Raw genomic sequence first — 23546 nt, forward strand, 5'->3', positions numbered from 1 at the left:
CACTGGACCCATTTTGTTTCAGGTGCAAACTGACTAACTTGTACAGCCCACCATCCCCCAAAATGGTCCAATATCCCAGAAATCGAAAGCCCTCTCTCCTGCACCATTTCTCCAAACACACATTCATCTGGAGTAACCTCCTATTTCTATACTCACTAGCACGTGGCACCAGAATTAATCCAGAGATTGCTACTTTCTGGGTCCTATTTTTTAAATATACTTCTCAGCTCCCTAAATTCTGCTTGCAGGACCTCATCCCTTTTTCTGCCTATATTGTTGGTATCAATGTGTACCACGATATCTGTCCGTTTGCCCTCCCCCTTCAGTATGCCCTGCAGCTGTTCAGTGGTTCCCCTGAGGCTGACATTAGGGAGGCAACATACCAATCTGGAGTCTGTTTTGTGCCTACAGAAACACCTGTCTGTTCTCCTTACAATTGAATCCCATACCATTACAGCCCTGACACCAACCTATGGTGCTTTTAAGTTGACTGCCACTGCTTTCCCCTACACAGTCATCTCCCTCAACAGTATCTAAAATGGATAGCTGTTAGAAAGGGGGCTGGCCACGGGGACTCCTGCACTACCTGCCTTCCTCTACCCTGCCTGGTGGTCACCCATGCAATTTCTGCCTGTTCAATACTCACCTGGGTTGTGACCACCTCACTGAAAGTGCTATCCAAGACTTGCTCAGCATCATGGATGCTCCACAGTGAATCCACTCTCAGCTCCAGTTCCAAAATGCGGAGCCAGTAGCTTAGGTGGACACAGTTCCTGCACAGGTGACCTCCAGGGACAACTGAAGCTTCCATGATTTGCCACATAGCACAAGAGCAGTATATCATGGGTTCAAGCTCTTGTGTTGGCTACCCTTAAGCCCCTTTATTTACTCACTTTTAAAAAAAATATTATGCTATATAAGTTTTACGTCTCTTACCCTAATTTGTTTACTTATATTACTTTATTATACCCCATCATCCATTTATTTGTGCCATTTCACAGTTAAACCCTTCCTCCGTACTCTGTTTTGTGGGCCACTTTCTCCTGTTAGTTGTTTAATTGTCCACCACCACTCACGACTGGGTGTGCAGGGCCTGGGTCAGATCTGTTGGTTGTGTGATTGCTTACCTCTTTCTTTGTGCATGATCTTCCTTCCCAGCTGACAAGATTTGGTTCCATGATTGTACGAATATTGAGCGTTTTACATAGCCCACTAGAAGATGTGGACATTTATCCTGCAGTACAGCAGCAGCACCTCCTAATGGTTAAAGCAGAAGAGATACTGTGATGCCAGTGAGTTTTCCAAAACAAGCAGGATCTCCTAATAGTTGGGAGTCAGAGTTTGGAAAAAAAAAAACAAGTAAGTTTGGAAGTAGTCCTATGCTGTAACTTCACTGGGTTGACACATTTTTTAGGTATGCCTTTTTCTGCTCCGGGCTTGTCTTCTGCACTCTTCAGTGAACCAGTGTTGTTCCCTTCTTGATGGGCATGGTAGAGTGGGGGATATAACGGGCCATGAGATTACAGATTTTGGGATTGGTTAGCTCTATTGCATGCTGCTTCCACTGTTTGGCATGCAAATACTCCTCTGTTGTAGCTTCAGCATGTTAACACCTCATTTTTAGATATGCCTGGTGCTGCTCCTGGCATGTCCTCCTCTTTGAGTCAGGGTTGACTCCCAGCCTTATGGTAATGGCAGAGTGAGGGATTATGTTGAGCCATGAGGTTAGTTACAATTCTGCTGCAGTTGATGGCCCACAGTGCCTCAGGACTGCAATTTTAAGTTGCTAGATCTGTTCAAAATCTATCCCATTTAGCAGGGTAGTGCCACATCATCTTCAATATGAACATGGGACCTCAGCTCCACAAGGACTGTGCAATGGTCACTCCAACCAATACGGTCAAGGAATGGAAAGGTAGATTCGTGAGGACAAAGTCATGTAGGATTCTAGTTGGCTCCCTTATCACCTGCTGCAGACCAAAGTCTAACAGCTATGTCCTTTAGAACTTGGGACAGTTCAGCCAGTAATGGAGCTACAGACCACTCTTGGTGATGTTCATTGATATCCCCCACCCACAGTACATTTTGTTCCCCTGCCACTGGTCTGTTTTTTTTCCAATTGGAGTTCAAAATGGAGAAGTATTGATTAATCAGCTGGCAGTTTCCTTGCCCATGTTTAGCTTAATGCCAGAGCAAATCCCTCCTGACTCCCACCTCAGGGTGGACCTGGGACATTGTTGGCCAAGTATGATTCTGTGTTTATGACTATATCAGGCTGTTGCTTGACTAGTTTGTGCTGTGGGCAACTCTCTCAATTTTGGCACAAGCTCCCAGGTGTTATTATCTTCCGCTTAAACACTCATTTGTGGCTTCACTACCTCCTGGACTTGACTATTCCATCGCACTTCTGCCAACTTGAGGTCATCTGAAACTCTGCTGCCTCTCTGGTGTCATAATTCTCACCAAGTACTGTCCCAAATACACCGTTGCTCACTAAACCTCCATTGGCTCCTAGTTGAGTAAAATACTGATGCTAAAATTATTTTGTTTGTTTTCAAATCCCTCCATGGCCTTGTCCAATCTTATCTCTGTAATCTCCTCTCGCCCCACAACCCGCTGAGACATCTGCACTCCTCTAATTCTGTCCTCTCCAGCATGCTCCATGATAATCACTCCAGCAGTGGTGTACATACCTTCAGGTGCCTCGTCCTAAGCACCACGATACATTCCCTACACCTCTCCATCTCTTTTTCTCCTTTAAATCACTCCTTAAAACCTACCTCTTTGACCAAGCTTTTAAGAAGTGCTTTGGGATATTTTATTACATTAAAGGTGCTGTACAAATCTAAGTTGTTGCTGCTCAACGTTTTGCATTCATAGTGATTTGTCATGTGAGGCCTGAAAAACATTGTTGTGTACAATGTTTCTTTGTGTACAATGTTCCTTCACGGCTGACGAGGTTTGGTTCCATGATTGTATGAATGTTGAGTGTTTTACATAGCCCACTAGAAGATGCGGACATTTATCCTGCAGTACAGCAGCAGCACCTCCTAATGGTTAAAGCAGAAGAGACACTGTGATGCCAGTGAGTTTTCCAAAACAAGCAGGATCTCCTAATAGGTGGGAGTCGGAGTTTGGGGGAAAAAAACAAATAAGGTGAGTGAAGGGATTACAGAATTAATGCATGTAAACTTTGAGCAGAAATTGTTAAGTTTCCATCATCCAGCAGTTGCACGATTTTAAGTTATTGGTCACATGTTACAAGTTTTAAATTGGCAATAAGGGATCCCATTTTCCAGCTACGATTGTTCACGTCAGCGAACACAAGACTCAGTACCACAATAATAAAGAATATTGGCATCAAAGTATCCTGTCTGATACACAGCATATTGGTTTTATTAGTACTCCATCTCATATATGTATATAGTTCAAAGAATATTCCATAGAGTATAATGAAACCAATGCATTTTGCTAGTTTGACACCATACTGACAGATCCAGCAAGATCATTGGTTCATAATTAAAGTGATATGTAAGTAGACTGCCCATGCTATTCATTTAGCAAACAAAAAATACAAAGAACTCAGTTGCTTTACATATATCGACACGAAGAATCAAAATATTAGCCACATGTATTGGAAAACATATTCACTGTGTATATGCAATAAATATTAAAAGAATTTGGGTTATTTTGTTTTTCTCTACAGCATTAATACAGGGTTTTGGAGAACACAAGAAAATCGCAAAATCTGTACATGTAAACAGCCACACTTTCACTGAGTCAAAAATCAGAAGGAAATACAAAGTTCACATTGGTATTAGGTACAAACAGTTAAGGAACCGGATTCTCCTCTTCCCAGTCAAAAAAAAGTGAAAGCACCGCTATTTTGTTGCTTTTAACAACGTCCAGTTAATTTGCTGCTGGCAATTGTACAATAATCAAATTCTAGCCAATTAATGGTTATTTACCCTCTGAATCCTCAGGAAATTGTTTCTGCAGCAGGGTAGCTCGCTTTATTCAGTACCACTGGAATGGTTTCTGATCAGAAAATGTTTTCCATGTGGTCAACATTTTCTCCATAAGGGTGCAATAGTTCAGTAGATCAACAAGGTAAACAGCCTAACAACAAAAATTATTTTTTTCAAAAAGCACTCAAAGGGTTAAGATCTTTGAATGATGACTGTAAAATTACACAGTCCTCAGAATTACTCATTATCATTGTGCAACAACATTTCAGTGACTTTAAGTTATGGCTGAAAAATACTTAGTGGTCCCCCAGTTTTACTCAATATCTGCACTTAAGAAAAGTAAATCACAGCATCAAAGGGGGCTAAGATTGTCTTTTGCCTATTTTTTTTTCTGGAACTGCTAAGGACAACAACCCACAGAACAAAATTTAGCGACATCCTGTACAGAAAAATATACCCGACCCCCCCCCCCCCCCCCCCCCCTCCCCAACTACGAAGAAAAGTAACTTTGTGTCATATACAAATCGCTCACATGGACAATTAGCATAAAACAGAGGGCAGAGAACAGATACCTGCTCTTTGCCCGGAAAGAGGTCCCGAAAGTATACGAATGAGGTTATAGTAAGCTTCCATTGCCTTTCAACATAGTATTACAGTGGTGGAAATGACCACTGGTTCAAAATCCATTTGTGCCATTGGTCTGTACAATTGAGCTGTTATGAGGATAGTAGCATTTTCAGTATGGATGCAGGAGTGCTATTTTAAGAAAGATTTATGAGTTTAATAACATTGAAACAAACTTGAAAATCTACCTGATGGTGAATGTTAAATAGTCCAATAGTTGTGTAGAAATTTTGACTGAACACATAAATAGTTCTCAGTATGGCATGATGATAGCAACATGGGAACAGGAAAAGGCCATTTAATCCTTCAAGCCTGTTCACCCATACAATGAGATCACTGCTGTCCTAGCTGACCTTTTAAACCGCCCAATGCCTTTAGCTAAAAAAAAAATCTATACATTTCAGATTCAAAATTATTAATTGAGCCGGCATCTACTGTGTTTTGCGAGTGAGAGTTCCACACATACCATGATTGAAGAAATATTACCTGACTTCTCTCCTGAATGGCCTGGTGCTGATTTTAAGGCCATGTAGCATGTCTGAGACTTCTCCACCAGAGGAAATGTTTCTATCTACCCTATCAATTACTCCTAAAATCCTAAAAACTTCAATTAAATTACCCCGTAACCCTATCTATTCCAGTGAATACAAGCTTAGTATAAGTAGATGTAACTTTTCATAATTTAATCCTTTGCAGCCCCTGTAATGTTCTTCCTTCCTTCGAAAGCCTATAAATCCTTTCCGAGGTGTGGTTTCCAAGACTGTACACAGTATTTCAGATGCTGCATAACCGGGGCTTTGTGTAGATGTAGAAAAACCTCCTCCTCTTTATACTTTAGCCCTCTTGGTATGGAAGCTCCCATTACATTAGCCTTTTCTTTTTGTTTTGCACCTGACCACAACACGGTTTGGTGATCCATGCACATGAGCTCTCTGAACCTCCACTGTTCCTAACTTTTCACCATTTAAAAAATTACTTGGATCGCTCTTTTTGATCCAAATGGATGATGATCTGGGTGAAGTTGGAGGAAGGTGACCCTTTTTAAAGATGTATCCTTTACTTGGTCCTCAGAGCAGTATTGTGGATTTGCCACCGTCAGCTGGTGTTAGAAAGCAAACACAATTTTTATGCATGTGGCATTTGGATGCAAATCTAGCAACTTCCACATCTTGCCAGGCTGTATCTGATGGGTGGCCTGATTCTCTTGGTAATATTGCTGTATTGTTTTGTTTTTCATTCACAAGATGCTGGATGCTCAGACAAGAGATGTGTAACTGTATTATCACAGTAATGGGAGTGTGCAGTAGCACCTCAATGGTTAAAATCAGAAATCTAGTGTGTATTATGTATTGGTGATATGATCACTTATTTCCTGAATAAGTTTGTTATCAAGGGAATAAGCATAACATTTCAAAATTGGCATGGATTTGAAAAGGTTGCTCCTGTACAATAGTATTTAATTGTTATTGAGGTTGGTTCAATGGGAAATACCCATTCTTAAAGGCAACACTGCAAGCTTTCAATGCCCTCTTCATCAAGCTGTAGCTAAATGCCAGTGTATACTTTATTCGTACACTCCGATGTGTTCTAATTAGTGAAGAGAAAGAAAGAACTTATTAATAGACAAAGGACGAATGAGTGAGCTACATTTGAAGCTAATTGTTTCATGGATCAGTCATTGTATGAGGATAGTTACTGGTCCCAATGCAAGGTGATTTAGATATTTGTGTGATTTGACTTTTACTCTACAGCTGACAATATAAAATGTACTTAACATAATGAAGGGAAAACTGAGGTAGAGGTATCTCATAGTCTTTTTATAGGAGAGGTTAATGGTTAGTAACCAGCATATTTAGTCATAACTGGGTAACAGCAGGCTTTAGCATTCTTTTGACAAAGTGCAATTGACGTTTTCTCCAAAGGTAGAGTAAAGTTTAGGTGCAGGCCGCAAACTAGGGCATACACACTAGTTAGGTACGGTTTAATGTTGGAGGAAGGTGACCCTTTTTAAAGATGTATCCGTTGCACGGTCCTCGGAGCAAAATTGTGGATTTGTCAGCTGGTGTTACGAGTTCTTTGGAAAGCAAACAGCATATTTATGCATGAGGCATTTGGATGCAAATCTAGCAACTTCCACATCTTGTTAGGCTGTATTTTGTGTGAGCGGCTCTATTCTCTTCTATAAAAGACTATCATGAGTGAAATACGTTTTCTCAAGTAGATATTTCCGCAAAGTTAATAAGTTCACCCATGAATGTAGTGAACAAGACTCTGGTGATCCATGGTTATTTTTTAAGCTGAAAGAAATTCAAACAATATCATTTGCACGGGGCTAAAGAGCTGGCTTTTAAAGCAGACCAAGGCAGGCCAGCAGCACGGTTCAATTCCCGTACCAGCCTCCCCGAGCAGGTGCCGGAATGTGGCGACTAGGGGCTTTTCACAGTAACTTCATTTGAAGCCTACTTGTGACAATAAGCGATTTTCATTTCAAACAATATAATTTCAGTAAAACAAACAAGGTGAATGGCTTCCTGGAGCCACCTTATTCAAACATTTTATACAGCTGGTGCCAGTGAAGAAAGTTTATAACCCTTTGAGAACTAAATTTAATTTGAAACGTCCCAAACACAGTGCTTATTTCTAACAATATAAAGATCTACAATAATTATTTTAAGTTGCTAATGGTAACTATTAAAAAGCAGAATTAGAGGAAAGTATAAAATGAGACCATTTCCTGTTTCACAGTATTCACGTTTTTAAAAAATAGTAAAAATTTCCGTTGGTATAAATTGCTACCTGAGTTCTGAAAGTTTTCATGATGCACTTTGATTTGCTGAAGACACAAACTTAATCTTGCAGGATTTGAAATCAGGCATTTGACTGAATGGAGTGAAAAATATCCAAAGTTACTTCATGAGGTGATGGATTGCAACTGGACTTTGCGGTTTATCTACAATAATGGATAAGTGCTTAACTAGCTGCAAAATGTATCCCTTGGGCTGCATTTATATGGTCAGTTCTAGCCAGGCAATACCCTATTTTCAATGACTTGCTGAAAGTTTTTCTCTTGCCCAGGAGAGAGCCCGGTGAGCGTATACTTACACCTGTGCACAGAACTCCTTTCTCAGTAGTTGTATTTAAATGTTCGAGAGGAAATGTCAGCATCTACACTCTCGGATTACTTTAAAAGGTGTCTAATAAGTCAAAGGCATTCCAGGGCACTTACTACTTTTGTTACTGAATGGAGTTTGACTCTCTCTTGTCTCAAACAGGTAGGGTGGGGTTATTTCTCCATGCCAGTCGTACTCTGCTTTTCGTCGGAATCGAGCTGGATCCTAACTCTGCATTTACACTACAGCCACTATTTATATTGAATATGCCGCTACGGAGACGGATATGAAATTAGTTATGACAAAAGTGGAATTTTATAGGCTTGTGGAATGTTTCTAAGGAGTACCTACCCTGCTGCTATTGTATAAAATAACATAATTACGGGCTACAAATCAGCATTTTTATCAGGCATATTTTGACATCAGAACATGCATTAGAATTCGGCGAAGTTTACATCCCCAATATTAATAAATTAGCACCGGACTGTATTGTCGTTCACCTGATATACTAATCCATATGTATAAGCAAGCACAAAATGGGCTGCATATCATAAAAAGTGCACTCCACTAATTATAGTTAAATGTATGTGATATTTCACCACCTTTGGACTCATATACACACTCATGGTTGCATCTTTATAGGTTTCACCCTAAAACCCTAGTTCATAGGTTTCACCCTAAAACCTATCCACCTTCAACCCCACGTTATTCGATACATAATTAGCTTTAATACCAAGATGTTTTATTGGCTGTGGATCCCCAATGGTTGCCTCCATTAATGTATTACCAGCTTCACTGCGGATACTAGTTAGTTGATAAATGTTTAAATTTCAAAAGGAGCAAAAAAGGTTTGTACGAAGAACTTTTAAATTAATCGGATGATGCATGTACAATTAATTGATGTTACTATCCTCATAATACTTCAAACTGATGACCAGAATGAACACACAGCAAAAGAGAATGACTCCTCCGCTCCATTGTTCTTCCAGAAGGCCCAGACTAGGTTATTTCTATTAGCAGCGTTACTAGGTATTGCACCTGGGAATTGAATGCTATGTGGGTTTTGTATGGCAACTGGCCAGGAACATGCAGCTGCCCACGAAAGGAGAAAAGTCCTTTCACGTATCAAATCTCTCAGTTTATGCTGCCAGCTAAGAAAACGAAGATACTCTGGTGAATGAGGTCCTTGGGTTGAAGACGTACGCACTCACACACTCGGTCCTGATGAAGGTCTGAGGTTAAAGGTTGGTGGCATTATCACTTCCATAGCAGCAATGGGTTAATGGCCATCTTGTAACAAGAGGAATCTCCTCCCAATTTCCAGTTCTGAACTGGGTAAGTACAGGACGTGGGGTTTTATCATGAGGACTGTGCTGACGAGTGTCAATTTTGTTGTAAAATTAGGTTTTCCAGTTCATCTGCGGAGCGGAGGAGGAAGGCTGCTGACTCTCTGTAGCCAGCGATGAGCTGCCGAACCGCATTAATTTCTGTTGGACTGAGCTGTGCTGCTGGTACACTCCTGTTGTTTGAGTTGGATGAAGTTGAGTTTGAGGCCAGTGCCTTCATGCTGAGATCTGTTGGACCTGAAAGGATGAAGAAATTAACACATTACCTTACATTTTAAATACTGACTGAAGGTGATTTTGATAAGACTTTGATTTTGCTAGACTTTGTTAAATTGCTGAATGTAATTCTTTACGGCACAGTGGCTCAGTGGTTAGCACTGCTGTCTCACAGCACCAGAGACCCAGGTTCAATGCCAGCCTTGGGTGACTATGTCCTCCCCGTGTCTACGTGGGTTTCCTCCGGGTGCTCCGGTTTCCTCCCGCAGTCCAAAGATGTGCAGGTTAGGTGGATTAGCCATGGTAAATTGCCCCGTAGTGTTCAGGGATGTGCAGGTTAGGTTACAGATAGGTGGGAGTGGAAATGTGTAGGGTGCTCTTTCAGAGGGATGCTGCAGACTCAGTGGGCCGAATGGCCTCCTGCATGGCAGGGATTCTATGGTAAAAGAGCTGCAGACAACCATATGCATGAGGGATAATTTACCTTCATAGTCTAGAAATTAAACCTTTCAACTGTTCAGTGGGGAAAATGTGGCAATAAAATAGGGAATATATGCTGCAGTCTTAAGTCTTAATCAACTTATGTTCCTGACCATGTGAAAAGTGCACTAAAAAAGGTCAGCAAAGATCCTTAATACTAGCATAATTATAATTTGCCTGGGGAGAAAGAGGAACCGCATTTGTCAACGTCCATGACATGTGCTTGTGTATGAGCTGCTTTTCTGAGTTCCCTAAACACAGCTAAAAAAGAATTGCGGCCAACTATTCCCAAGCATTTGATTTGGCTGAGTAGTATCTACCTGCAGGTTAAAGAATGAGTTAGCAGAAATGTGAGGTGGTACTTACTGAAGGCACATTATCTGTGACCCCATGGCTCAGGGGCACATAGTTTAGTGAAGAGCCAGTGACCAAATTGTGACACATCCAACACACTGGCCCTGAGACAAGAACTACATGCCGAACATTAATACCAGTAACTGTGGGGAACGGCGCAGTCGGCTGGCACTGGGGACATCTGCAGTGTCAACCTATTTGCTGTTAACAGCTGCAGTAAGAATGATGTGGAGATGCCGGCGTTGGACTGGGGTGAGCACAGTAAGAATTCTTACAACACCAGGTTAAAGTCCAACAGGTTTGTTTCGATGTCACTAGCTTTCGGAGCGCTGCTCCTTCCTCAGGTGAATGAAGAGGTATGTACCAGAAACATATATATAGACAGATTCAAAGATGCCAGACAATGCTTGGAATGCGAGCATTAGCAGGTGATTAAATCTTTACAGATCCAGAGATGGGGTAACCCCAGGTTAAAGAGGTGTGAATTGTGTCAAGCCAGGACAGTTGGTAGGATTTCGCAGGCCAGATGGTGGGGGATGAATGTAATGTGACATGAATCCCAGGTCCCGGTTGAGGCCGCACTCATGTTTGCGGAACATGGCTATAAGTTTCTGCTCAGCGATTCTGCGTTGTCGCGCGTCCTGAAGGCCGCCTTGGAGAACGCTTACCCGGAGATCAGAGGCTGAATGCTCTTGACTGCTGAAGTGTTCCCCGACTGGAAGGGAACATTCCTGCCTGGTGATTGTCGCGCGATGTCCGTTCATTCGTTGTCGCAGCGTCTGCATGGTCTCGCCAATGTACCACGCTCGGGACATCCTTTCCTGCAGCGTATGAGGTAGACAACGTTGGCCGAGTCGCACGAGTATGTACCGCGTACCTGGTGGGTGGTGTTCTCACGTGTAATGGTGGTATCCATGTTGATGATCTGGCACGTCTTGCAGAGATTGCTATGGCAGGGTTGTGTGGTGTCATGGTCACTGTTCTGAAGGCTGGGTAGTTTGCTGCAAACAATAGTTTGTTTGAGGTTGCGCAGTTGTTTGAAGGCAAGTAGTGGGGGTGTGGGGATGACCTTGGCAAGATGTTCATCTTCATCGATGACGTGTTGAAGGCTGTGAAGAAGATCAGTTGCATTCTTGGACACACTCGTCTCCATCAAGGATGGTCACCTCAGCACTTCGCTTTACCGCAAACCCATGGATAACCTCACAATGCTTCAGTTCTCCAGCTTCCACCCTAAACACATTAAAGAAGCCATCCCCTATGGACAAGCTCTCCATATACACAGGATCTGCTCAGACGAGGAGGAGCGTAACAGACATCTACAGACGTTGAAAGATGCCCTCGTACGAACAGGATATGGCGCTCGACTCATCGATCGACAGTTCCAACGCGCCACAGCAAAAAACTGCACCGACCTTCTCAGAAGACAAACATGGGACACAACCGACAAGAATACCCTTCGTCGTCCAGTACTTTCCCGGAGCGGAGAAACTACGACATCTTCTTCACAGCCTTCAACACGTCATCGATGAAGATGAACATCTTGCCAAGTTCATCCACACACCCCCACTACTTGCCTTCAAACAACGCGCAACCTCAAACAAACCATTGTTTGCAGCAAACTACCCAGCCTTCAGAACAGTGACCACGACACCACACAACCCTGCCAAGGCAATCTCTGCAAGACGTGCCAGATCATCAACATGGATACCGCCATTACACGTGAGAACACCACCCACCAGGTACGCGGTACATACTCGTGCGACTCGGCCAACGTTGTCTACCTCATACGCTGCAGGAAATGATGTCCCGAAGCGCGGTACATTGGCGAGACCATGCAGACGCTGCGACAACGAATGAATGGACATCGCGCGACAATCACCAGGCAGGAATGTTCCCTTCCAGTCGGGGAACACTTCAGCAGTCAAGGGCACTCAGCCTCTGATCTCCGGGTAAGCGTTCTCCAAGGCGGCCTTCAGGACGCGCGACAACGCAGAATCGCTGAGCAGAAGCTTATAGCCAAGTTCCGCAAACATGAGTGCGGCCTCAACCGGGACCTGGGATTCATGTCGCATTACATTCATCCCCCACCATCTGGCCTGCAAAATCCTACCAACTGTCCTGGCTTGACACAATTCACACCTCTTTAACCTAGGGTTACCCCATCTCTGGATCTGTAAAGATTTAATCACCTGCTAATGCTCGCATTCCAAGCATTGTCTGGCATCTTTGAATCTGTCTATATATACGTTTCTGGAACTGGAACATACCTCTTCATTCACCTGAGGAAGGAGCAGCGCTCTGAAAGCTAGTGACATCGAAACAAACCTGTTGGACTTTAACCTGGTGTTGTAAGATTTCTTGCAGTAAGAATAGTGACTGATGTTTTATCGTGAGGATAATATTTTGCTAATATTTACCATTTAGCAGCAGTAAAAGAGTTGCACTGTACAACTGACTTTCTGCAAATTTCTAGGGCAATTGATTGGTGCGCTAATCACATCAGACATCTTTCCACATTGGCATGACCTTCATGAACAGTAGATTCTACTCATGTTCAGCTGGTCTGCAACCATGAGAATATAGTCATTCAGGACAATGGCTAGATCCTTGAAGCTCCTTTGATACATTTATTTTGTCCTCATTTTCTTTGTCTGCCTTATGTGAAGTGGGAAGTAGCAGTGAAACAATTGCTCCAGGGAGACCCATAATATCCCTGCATCACCCCTAGAGAGAAGCTGAGGTCTACCAAGATCAGTAATGAGCATGATCCCAACAGTGTTTTGAACCTGGATGAATTATAGAACAACCTCCTCCTCCCTTCACAGTTATTGTCATGAGTTTAACTTTGATCTGATACAAACACAAGGTGTGGCAGTGAAGTAAAGATGCGGCTTTGTAACCGTAATGCATTCAAGAAGACTGTTGTGCCAGGTATTAATATAAGTTAGTTAGCGAGGTGCCTGACTTACCCCTCTTTTTAAAAACTCCCTGTTTGCAAAACAAAGAATTTGCCAAAAACACCTTCACTACTGCCATCTTCTTCTACAACTATCAATACCCATTGTTTCTACTGCTGCTGTATTTTATTCTGTGAATATAAATCCTCAAAATAATTTATAAATCAAATATGCAAAAAAACTCAATTTGCATCATGTCAATGTGCTTCCCCTTTATGCTGATAAATTGTGTGTGATAAGTAACCTAACCTGCAATAGGAGCTACATGGAATAGCCCTGAAAACTGGAGGCAGGGATTACAATGCAGGTTTAACTTGTGCTCATTGACATGAACGCAGGCAGCACAAGAGCTTTCCCCAGCCTGCTCCTTTACATCTGCTTCTTTACATGCTGGAGGTAACTCAAAGTGCCGTTGATCAGCCTGAGCAGGGGGATAATATTGTGAGAAGCTAGCATCACTTGCATCTAATATGCCCTAGTTTGTTTATTTATTCAAGGGTTGTGGGCTTCGCTGGCTAAACCAGCAACGGGCTGGTTTAGCTCAGTGGGCTAGACAGCTGTTTTGTGATGCAGAACAAGGCAAGCAGCGCGGGTTCAATTCCCGTACCAGCTGAGAATTCCGAATTCTCCCTTTGTGACCCGAACAGGCGCCGGAACGTGGCGACTAGGGGCTTTTCACGGTAACTTCATTGCAGTGTTAATGTAAGCCTACTTGTGACAATAAAAAGATTATTATAGGGGCTGTTTAGCACAGGGCTAAATCGCTGGCTTTGAAAGCAGACCAAGGCAGGCCAGCAGCACGGTGCAATTCCCGTAATAGCCTCCCCGAACAGGCGCCGGAATGTGGCGACCAGGGGCTTTTCACAGTAACTTCATTTGAAGCCTACTTGTGACAATAAGCGATTTTCATTTCATTCATTGCCCAGCCCTACTTGTCTCCTAGAAAGTAGTGGTGAGCTGCCTTCTTGAACCACTGCAGTCCATGTGGCGTAGGTACATCCAGAGTTAGGATTTTGATTTGGCGACAGTGAAGAACGACAATATATTTCAAGTCAGGGTGGTGAGTGGCTTGAATGGGAAATTCCAGGTGCTGCTGCCACTGCTGTCCTTCTGAATTATAGTGGTTGTGAGTTTGGAAGATGCTGTCGAAGGAGCCTGCTGTGCAGATGGACTGCTGCTTCTGTCCGTAGGTGCCTGAATGTTTGTGGATTGGGGTGGGAGGGGGTGGGGGTTGGAGCTGCACTAATCCAGGCAAGTGGAGAGTATTCCATCACATTTCTGACTCGTGCTTTGTAGATTGTGGGCAGGCTTTGGGGAGTCAGGAGATGTGTTCACGCCACAGGATTCCTAGCCTCTGACCTGCACTTATAGCCACAGTATTTATATGGCTAGTCCAGTTCAGTTTCTGTTCAATGGTAACCCCCAGGAGTGGGCGGCATGGCACAGTGGTTAGCACTGTTGCCTCATGGCACCGAGGACCTGGGTTCGAACCCCGCCCCTGGGTCACTGTCTGTGTGGAATTTGCACATTCTCAACGTGTCTGCGTGGGTCTCACCCTCAACCCCAAAAAGATGTGAAGGGTAGGTGGATTGGCCATGCTAAATTGCCCCTTAATTGCAAAACAATTGGGTCCTCTAAATTTAAAAAGAAGAAAATGGTAACCTCCTGGATGTTGATAGTGGACGATTCAATGATAATGCCATCGAGTTTGAAGGGGTGATGGTTAGCTTCTTATTCTCTCTTATTGGAGATGACCATTGCCTAATATCTGTATGGTGTGAAGTTTACTTGCCATTTGTCAGCCCAAGCCTAGATATCGTCCAGATCTTTCTGCACTCGGACATGCACTGCTTCTGAGGAGTCGTGATTGATGCTGAAAGTTGTGAAAACATCAGCTAACATTCCCACTTCTGACGGTGAAGCAGCTGAAGATGGTTGGGCCTAATACACTACCCTGTGGAACCTCTGGAGCTGGCAACAACCACAACCAACTTCCTTTGTGCTAGGTATGACTCTAACCAGCAGAGTGTTTTCCCCTTGATTCCCACTGACTCTAGTTTTGCTAGGTTTCCTTAATTTCACACTTGGTCAAATGCAGCCTTTATATCAAAGGCAGTCACTCTCACCTCACTGCTGGAGTTCAGCTTTTATTGCCTAGGTCTGAACCAAGGCTGTAATGAGGTCAGAAGCTCAGTTGCCCTCGTGGAATCCAAACTGAGCGCCAGTGGTCAAGTTTTGATAAGTAAGTGTGCTTGATCCCTTCCGTTACTTTACTGATGATTGAGGGTAGATCGATGGGACAGTAATTGGCCTGGTTGGATTTGTCCTGCTTTCTGTGCACGGGACATACCTGGGCAATTTTCCACATTGCTCGGTAGATGCCAGTGTTGTAGCTCAACTGGAACAGCTTGGCTAGGAAGTCTTGGCGCACAGGTCTTTAGTGCTATTGTTGAAATATTGTCAAGGCCCATAGCCTTTGCCGTATTCAGTGCCTTCATCCATTTCTTGATATCACGAGGAGTGAATCAAATTTACTGGACTGCCATTTGTGATGCTTGAATCTGTGAACTTGGAGGAGTCCGCCATGGATGATCCACTCGGCCCTGAAGATTGTTGCAAATGCCTCATCATTTGCACTGATGTGCTGAGTTCCCCCATCATTGAGGATGGAGATATTTGTGGTGCCACCAACTCCAGGGAGTTTCCCCACCATTAACGACTGAATGTAGCAGGGTTTAGATCTGATCCGACGGTTGTGGGATCGCTTAGCACTGTCTATCATGTGGTGCTTATGTTTGACATGCAAGTAGTCCTGTGTTGTAGCCTCACAAAGTTGACCCCTCATATTTTTAGGTATGCCTGGTGCTGTTCCTGGAATGCCCTCCTGTACTCTTCATGGAACCTGGGTTGATCCCTGGCTTGGTGGAATGGTAGAGTGGGGGGTATGCCGGGTCATGAGGCGACAGATTGTGGTTGAGTACTATTTTGCTGCTGATGGCCCACAGTGCCTCATGGTTGCTCAGTCTCGAGTTGCTGGATCTGTTCAAAATCTATCCCATTTAGCACGGTAGTAGTGCCACACAACACAATGGAGGGTATCCTGTATGTAGAAGGGCTGTGCGGTGGTCACTCCAGATGCATCTGTGGCAGACAGGTTGGTGAGGATGAGGTCAAGTAATTGACTCCCTTGCCATCTGTTGCAGACTCTGATTAGCAGCTATGTCCTTTAGGACTCTACCAGCTTGGTCAGTAGGGGTGCTACTGAGCCACTCTGGGATGGAGATTGAAGTCCCCCAACCCAGAGTACATTTTGTGTCCTTGCCACCCTCCGTGCTCCTCCAAGTGGTGTTCGACATGGATATGGGTCTCCCATATATTAGGCTACATCAGCTGCCCTCTCAACTGAGATTCATCAATGACTGGGTTAGGAAGAATCTGGCATCCATCTGGTTTGGCATTAAAACAGAACAGTCAATTTTTCCTCTACAGGCCTTGTTGTTTTATGGTGGCATTATGGCGGCTCTAAGTGTGATAGTTCTATCATTATCAATACTCTTAGAGAATGGAGGTTGGTCCACCAAATAGAAGAGATATCTAAACTTACTTCTGGGTTCTCTGCTATCCAGATCATCCAGACTTCCCACCTGGTCTAATCAACCATGGATTTGATACTTGGAGAGATGGAGGCATTTGTAGGCTGGGAGACATGTTCAGAGATGCTTCCTTGTCATCCTTTGAGCAGCTGTGCCAGAAATTTGGCATCCCAAGACAATCCTTTCTTAAATAGACTGACCAGGCCTAGATTGAGGCCCAATCTCGGGAGCACCTGACCTGACTGCCGGCACTGGATCCGACCATGTGACCCGACCCAGAAAGACCCAGCCAGCGACCCAAACACGACCTAACCATCCCCAAAGCAGTTAAGGCCCCACCTGAACATGTCGAAAGGAAGACCCGACCTTGGGGGAACCCTGGGGTCCAACCGGATCAGGAACATGCCGCACCCCCCCCGCCCCCCAACCTTGGTGACTCCAAAATCACAACCAGAGCCCAGGACCCTTTCAGACTCAACCACGTACCTTCCACAAGGTCAGACTTCTCGCATTAGATCCCGGGACCACCCAGAAGCAGCCATCAACCTAGGAAAGGAGGGAAACTCACTGGTCTGCAGGTGAAACTAAAACAATGTGGTTTCAAGTCTCCTCTCCCTAGCATACTCCTGGCAAACGTGCAAGCTATCAAAAACAAGCTGGACGAACTTAATGCTAGATTTACCTCTCCGAGAGAAGTGAGAGACTGCTGTGTGCTCTGTTTCACAGAGACATGACTCACTCCTGTCTCACTGCACTGTGCCATACAACCTGAGGGCTTCTCAATTCACTAGATGGACCGCACGGCATCCTCGGGTAAGGCAAAGGTTTTTTGGCTTTGCCTCCTCATCAACACTTCCTGGTGCTCAGATGTGGCGACCCTGGTGAGTTACTGTTCCCTGGACCTGGAATCCCTGACTGTGAAGTGCCACCCATACTACCTTCCGAGGGAGTTCGCTTCTACTATCATTGCAGTGGTCTACATCCCACCCCAGGCGGAAGTGAAGGAGGGGCTTCAAGGTTATAACAACCTTGAATCGGAATATCTGGAGGCCATATTCATCGTGGCGGGTGATGTCAACCAGGCCAACTTCAAGAGTGTACTGTCAAAATTCCACCATCACACCTCTTGTCCCACCAGGGCCCTATCACCCTTGACTCCTGCTACACAAACACCAAGGCACCTACCGCTCCATCCCCGACCACATTTCGGAAAATCAGACCACAAGAACAATGCTACCGTGCTGTAGGGCAGCACGGTAGCATTGTGGATAGCACAATTGCTTCACAGCTCCAGGGTCCCAGGTTCGATTCCGGCTTGGGTCACTGTCTGTGCGGAGTCTGCACATCCTCCCGGTGCGTGCGTGGGTTTCCTCCGGGTGCTCCGGTTTCCTCCCACAGACCAAAGATGTGCAGGTTAGGTGGATTGGCCATGGTAAATTGCCCTTAGTCTCCAAAACTGCCCTTAGTGTTGGGTGGGGTTACTGGGTTATGGGAATAGGGTGGAGGTGTTGACCTTGGGTAGGGTGCTCTTTCCAAGAGCTGGTGCAGACTCGATGGGCTGAATGGCCTCCTTCTGCATTGTAAATTCTATGATAATCTATGAAGACCGTGGTTACTTCTCCCACCAAAGAAGCAGAAACTTAAGCGGGAGGATCAGGTTAAGAAGGTCGTGCAATGCTGGTCCGAGGCAATGGAAGAGCTCCTACACACCCGTTTAGAGTCAGTGGACTTGTCCATATTCAAGAACTCAGCAGTCAACCTAGACGAATATGCCACTACCGTCACAGACCTCATCAGTATGTGGGTCGAAGACTGTGTCTCTAAGAAAATAGTACAAGCGTTTCCCAACCAGAAACCATGGTTTAACTGGGAGATGCAATCCCTATTGAAGTCCAGGTCTGAGGCGTTCAAGACAGGTGACCCTGACTTATACAAGAAATTTATGTTCAATCTCCGCAAGGCCACTAGGGATGCCAAGAGACAATACCAGACTACGCAAGAGTCCCAGACTAACGGCGTAAACTCTCGTCGATTGTGGCAAGACTTACACAATATAATGGGCTACAAAGCAAAGCCGAGTAGAATCTCTGGCAACAGACCACCTCTCTCCGATGAGCTCAATGCATCCTATGCTCGTTTTGAGCAGGAAGCCAACAAACCAATGTCACTTGCCCCAACAGCCTGGGGGATACCCATACCTACCGTCACAGCCTCAGATGTTAGATCGGCCTTTTTGAAAGTGAATCGAAGGTGGATCTGTTTGCGACATCTTTAACATCTTCCTACTCCGTTCCGAGGTCCCCACCTGCTTCAAGACCAGCACCATCATAATGGTGCCAAAGAAGAACCAGGCAACGTGCCTCAATGACTGCCACCCCGTGGCCCTGACATCTATTATTATGAAGTGCTTCGAGAGATTATTCCTGAGACACATCACCTCCAACCTTCCAGATTGCCTTGATCCACTGAAATTCGCATACCGCTACAACCGGTCTACAGCAGATGCTGTCTCCCTGACCCTATACTCTTCCCATTCCTATGTCAGATTCCTTTCATTGACTACAGCTCCGCCTTCAACACATAATCTCAGCCAAGCTCATATCCAAACTCCAAAACCTAGGATTCGGCTCCTCCTTCTGCAACTGGACTTGCAGCAATCATGGGAAAAAAGTTGAGCTGTACATCATGTTAGATAATATTTGTGTTTATAACATATCTCTTTTTCTGAAAAGCTGCTGTTCAAAGAATACTGAAGAAATTATGAATAGCAGTCAAGTTGAGCATTCAACCCCTTCTGCAGCTGAAGAGTTGATTTGTAAACATCTCTGATACTTGTATAGTGTCACAAAGCCATTGACTCACCTTTCGTTATCTATGCTGGACTGAAATTTCTGCTGATTCACTCCTCTGGACTAGTCTGATGTGGTCTGCAGAATTACATCTATGCCTATTCATTAGGACATTATTGCAGATTGTGAATAAACAATTTGGACTTGACTCTTATTAATGCGTGTACATTACTCGATTACATTCAGGCTATCGGTGAAGAATTTCATCCATTCTAATTAGATCAGAAATCAAACAGATAAAACTCAAGCTTGAGGCTTGAAACTTCAATGCAAAAAGCAATTTCTACACACAAATAAGTTCAGTTCAGGAGTGTTGAAATGACAAACAGGAGATGCTACCTATTGGCAACCTAAAGTATAATACTGTAACAGTAAAGGACTTTCTATATTCAATTACAAATTGTGGAATGAAACCGTCAAACGCATACTGTAATACTGTACAATTCTTCCCATTAACTGGGTAATAATTACATAACGAATTGCATGAATCTGAATCTCAATACTTCTCACCATGTCTCTTTAACATTTCTGACTGAGCTAAACTTGTGTGAAAACTGCAAGTTTGCATAAAGTTTCAAGTCTCTTGACTGGTTGTTTGCATAAAGTTTCAAGTCCTTTGACTGGGTCCTAACGGAGGGCTGGTTTAGATCAGTGGGCTAAACAGTTGGTCTGTGATGCAGGTCAAGTAGCGCGGGTTCAATTCCCGTACCAGAGGCATATTCTGAATTCTCCCTCTGTACCTGAACAGGCGCCGGAATGTGGCGACTAGGGGCTTTTCACAGTAACTTCATTTCAGTGTTAATGTAAGCCTACTTGTGACAATAATAAAGATTATTTACATTTAACTGCATGGGTTCTGAACTAATCAGGGCAATGAAAATTCCCACTAAATTTATGGATAGGGCAACAAATACAAGCAATTTGTGACACAAGTTCAATAATACAACCAATTATTTGGTTTTGCTGTTGCTTGTAGCTACTCCTACCAGGTGATCTGCTGTCATGGTGTGTCATTCTCGTCCGCTGTGCACCATCTTCACACATCCACTGTAGCTCATCGAACCACTCCATGACATCTGTCATCCAACTGCATCCTAGGTCGACCCCTACCTTTCTGCTGCTCACCAGGGGAGATCTCTGTAGCTTTCCAGCCCTGATCATAAGGCTGGAATACTGACCTTTTCGGGATACCACTTTTTCAAATTATTTTTGCTCCTGCAAGTTCATTGGCCTTTCTTTCTTGCAAGCTTGATTTTTTTTTTGTTTCACGTTACTTTTGATTATCTCTATCCTACTAATGTTGACATTGCATCTATCAGCTTCTGCTATCACTTGTCCTAAACTTTCTACTTGTTCCAGTGGAAAAGCATCCACTTCAGAGGGTAGTAGAGTGGAGCTGCAGATTGGCTGTTGCGGGGAAAATTTGCATGAGTGTATTGCGGTCACTGCATCCGGAAAGTGTACCTGAGCAAGACACCCTAGGTGTTCGAGTGAAGGCAAGCATCCAGCAGAGGGCAGTAGAGCGGAGCTGCTGATTGGCTGTTGCGGGGGAAAATTGCATCAGTGCATTGCGGTCACCATATCTTGAAGGTGGTTTGTGAAGGAGCTGTTGTCAAGCGACAGTTAAACCAGAAACACTTCTTCAGTGTTTCCCTCCCTACCTCCTCCTCTAACCAAAAAAGATCAAGAGGGAGACTCAAGGGCAGGTAGAAGTAGAAAGAAGTTGAACCGTGGCGTCACAGCCTGCAGGTAAGTGATTGACAAGTAGTTTTTCTTTTCCCTGAGGTGTTATCATGTGGGATGCAGTGGTTGCTGAGTGAGTGCTTGCTGAGAAGGGGAGTAAATCTTTTTTTAAACTTACTGTTGGGAGTTTCCAGCTGAATCCGGTCGGAGTGAGGACAGAGTGACTGCTGGGTAAGTAGTAAAGATTTAAATTGTTTGTGCAGGCCCATAACAGCTGATTGCTGTTCTCGTGTGGGGCGCAGTGGTTGCTGGCTAAGTGTTTTATTTTTACCTGTATTTAAGTTGGCAGTTTCTAAACCCTAAATACTATACTTGTAGTGTCCCCCACCCTTCCACCTCCTTTAACCCAAGGGGTAGAGTGAATAACAGGTAAGCTCTTTCTTTCTTTTTCTTTTTTTATATAGAGGGGATGTCAGGGAAGGCAGTGCAATGAAATGAAAATCGCTTATTGTCACGAGTAGGCTTCAATTAAGTTACTGTGAAATGCCCCTAGTCGCCACATTCCGGCACCTGTTCGGGGAGGCTGGTACGGGAATCGAACCAGGCTGCTGGCCTGCCTTGGTCTGCTTTAAAAGCCAGCGATTTAGCCCAGTGTGCTAAACCTGCCCCTCCTGCAGAATGTTTGAGGTGAGGGACGCCGTCAATGTCACTGCTGATTTCACCTGTGGGAAGTGCACCCATCTCCAGCTTCTCAGAAACCGGTTTAGGGAACTGGAGCTGGAGCTGGATGAACTTCGAATCATTCGGGAGGCAGAGGTGGTCATAGATAGTAGCTTCAGGGATGTAGTTACTCCGAAGAATCAAGGTAGATGGGTGACGGTGAGAGGGGGTGGGAGGAAGCAGTCAGTGCAGGGATCGTCTGTGGTTGTTCCCTCAGTAACAAGTATACCGCTTTGGATACTGTTGAGGGGGACGACCTACCAGGGGTAAGCCACGGTGAACGGATCTCCAGCACTGAGTCCGTCCCTGTGGCTCAGAAGGGAAGGAGGAAGAGCAGGAGAGCAATAGTTATTGGGAACTCAATAGTTCGAGGGACAGATAGACGGTTCTGTGGCAGCGAAAGAGACTCACGGGTGGTATGTTGCCTCCCGGGTGCCAGGGTCCGTGGTGTCTCGGACCGTGTTTTCAGAATCCTTCAAGGGGAGGGGGAGCAGTCACAAGTCATGGTACACATCGGTACAAACGACATAGGTAAGAGAAGGGACGGGGGTTTAAAACAGGAATTTAGGGAGCTAGGGTGGAAGCTGAGAGCCAGGACAAACCATGTTGTCATCTCTGGTTTGTTGCCGGTGCCACGTGCTAGTGAGGTGAGGAACAGGGAGAGAGTGCAGATAAACATGTGGCTGCAGGGATGGTGTAAGAGGGAGGGTTTCAGGTACGTGGATAATTGGAGCACATTCTGGGGAAGGTGGGACCTGTACAGACAGGACGGTTTGCACCTGAACCAGAGGGGCACCAATATCCTGGGAGGGAAATTTGCTATGGCTCTTCGGGGGGGCGGGGGGGGTTAAACTAATTTGTCAGGGTGCTGGGAAAACGAGCTGTGTTCCAGAAGCCAGTGTCGAGAGTAGTGAGGTACTGAGGAGGGTATCAAGGTTGCAGGAGTGTACCGGTAGACAGAAAGGTGAGTTGAAGTGCGTCTACTTCAATGCAAGGAGCATCCGGAATAAGGTAGGTGAACTTCGAGCGTGGATTGGTACTTGGGACTACGATGTTGTGGCCATTACGGAGACATGGTTAGAACAGGGACAGGAATGGTGTTGGAAGTTCCGTGGTATAGATGGTTCAGTAGAGTAGGGAAGGTGGTAAAAGAGGTGGAGGAGTAGCATTGTTAATCAAGGATAGTTTAACGGCTGCAGAAAGGCAGTTCGAGGGGGATCTGCCTACTGAGGTAATATGGGCCGAAGTTAGAAATAGGAAAGGAGCGGTCACATTGTTAGGCGTTCTCTATAGGCCCCCAAATAGTAATAGAGATTTGGAGGAAGAAATTGCAAAACAGATTATGGATAGGTGTGGAGGTCTCAGGGTAGTTGTCATGGGTGACTTTAACTTTCCAAATATTGATTGGAACCTCTATAGGTTGAACAGTTCGGATGGGGTAGTTTTTGTACAGTGTGTGCAGTAGGGTTTCCTGACACAATGTGGATAGGCCGACAAGAGGGGGGGCCACATTAGATTTGGTACTGGGTAATGAACCGGGCCAAGTGTTAGATTTGTTTGTGGGAGAGCACTTTGGCGATAGTGACCACAATTCGGTGTCTTTCACTATTGCAATGGAGAGGGATAGGGCCATACGGCAGGGC

General features: G+C 44.7%; 1 protein-coding gene across 2 annotated transcripts in view; it reads right to left on the reverse strand.

The window, feature by feature from the left end:
• Nucleotides 1–3368: 3368 nt before the first annotated feature.
• Nucleotides 3369–23546, reverse strand: part of nol4lb (nucleolar protein 4-like b) — a 468709-nt gene continuing 448531 nt past the window's right edge. For both annotated transcript variants that reach the window (XM_072514980.1, XM_072514979.1), the window contains one exon: nt 3369–9285. In XM_072514980.1, the coding sequence (XP_072371081.1) occupies nt 9086–9285 (200 nt within the window). In that variant the 3' untranslated portion in view covers nt 3369–9085. The remainder of the gene's footprint in view (nt 9286–23546) is intronic.

The sequence above is a fragment of the Scyliorhinus torazame genome, chromosome 8 (assembly GCF_047496885.1).
Source record: "Scyliorhinus torazame isolate Kashiwa2021f chromosome 8, sScyTor2.1, whole genome shotgun sequence".
Taxonomy (NCBI): domain Eukaryota; kingdom Metazoa; phylum Chordata; class Chondrichthyes; order Carcharhiniformes; family Scyliorhinidae; genus Scyliorhinus; species Scyliorhinus torazame.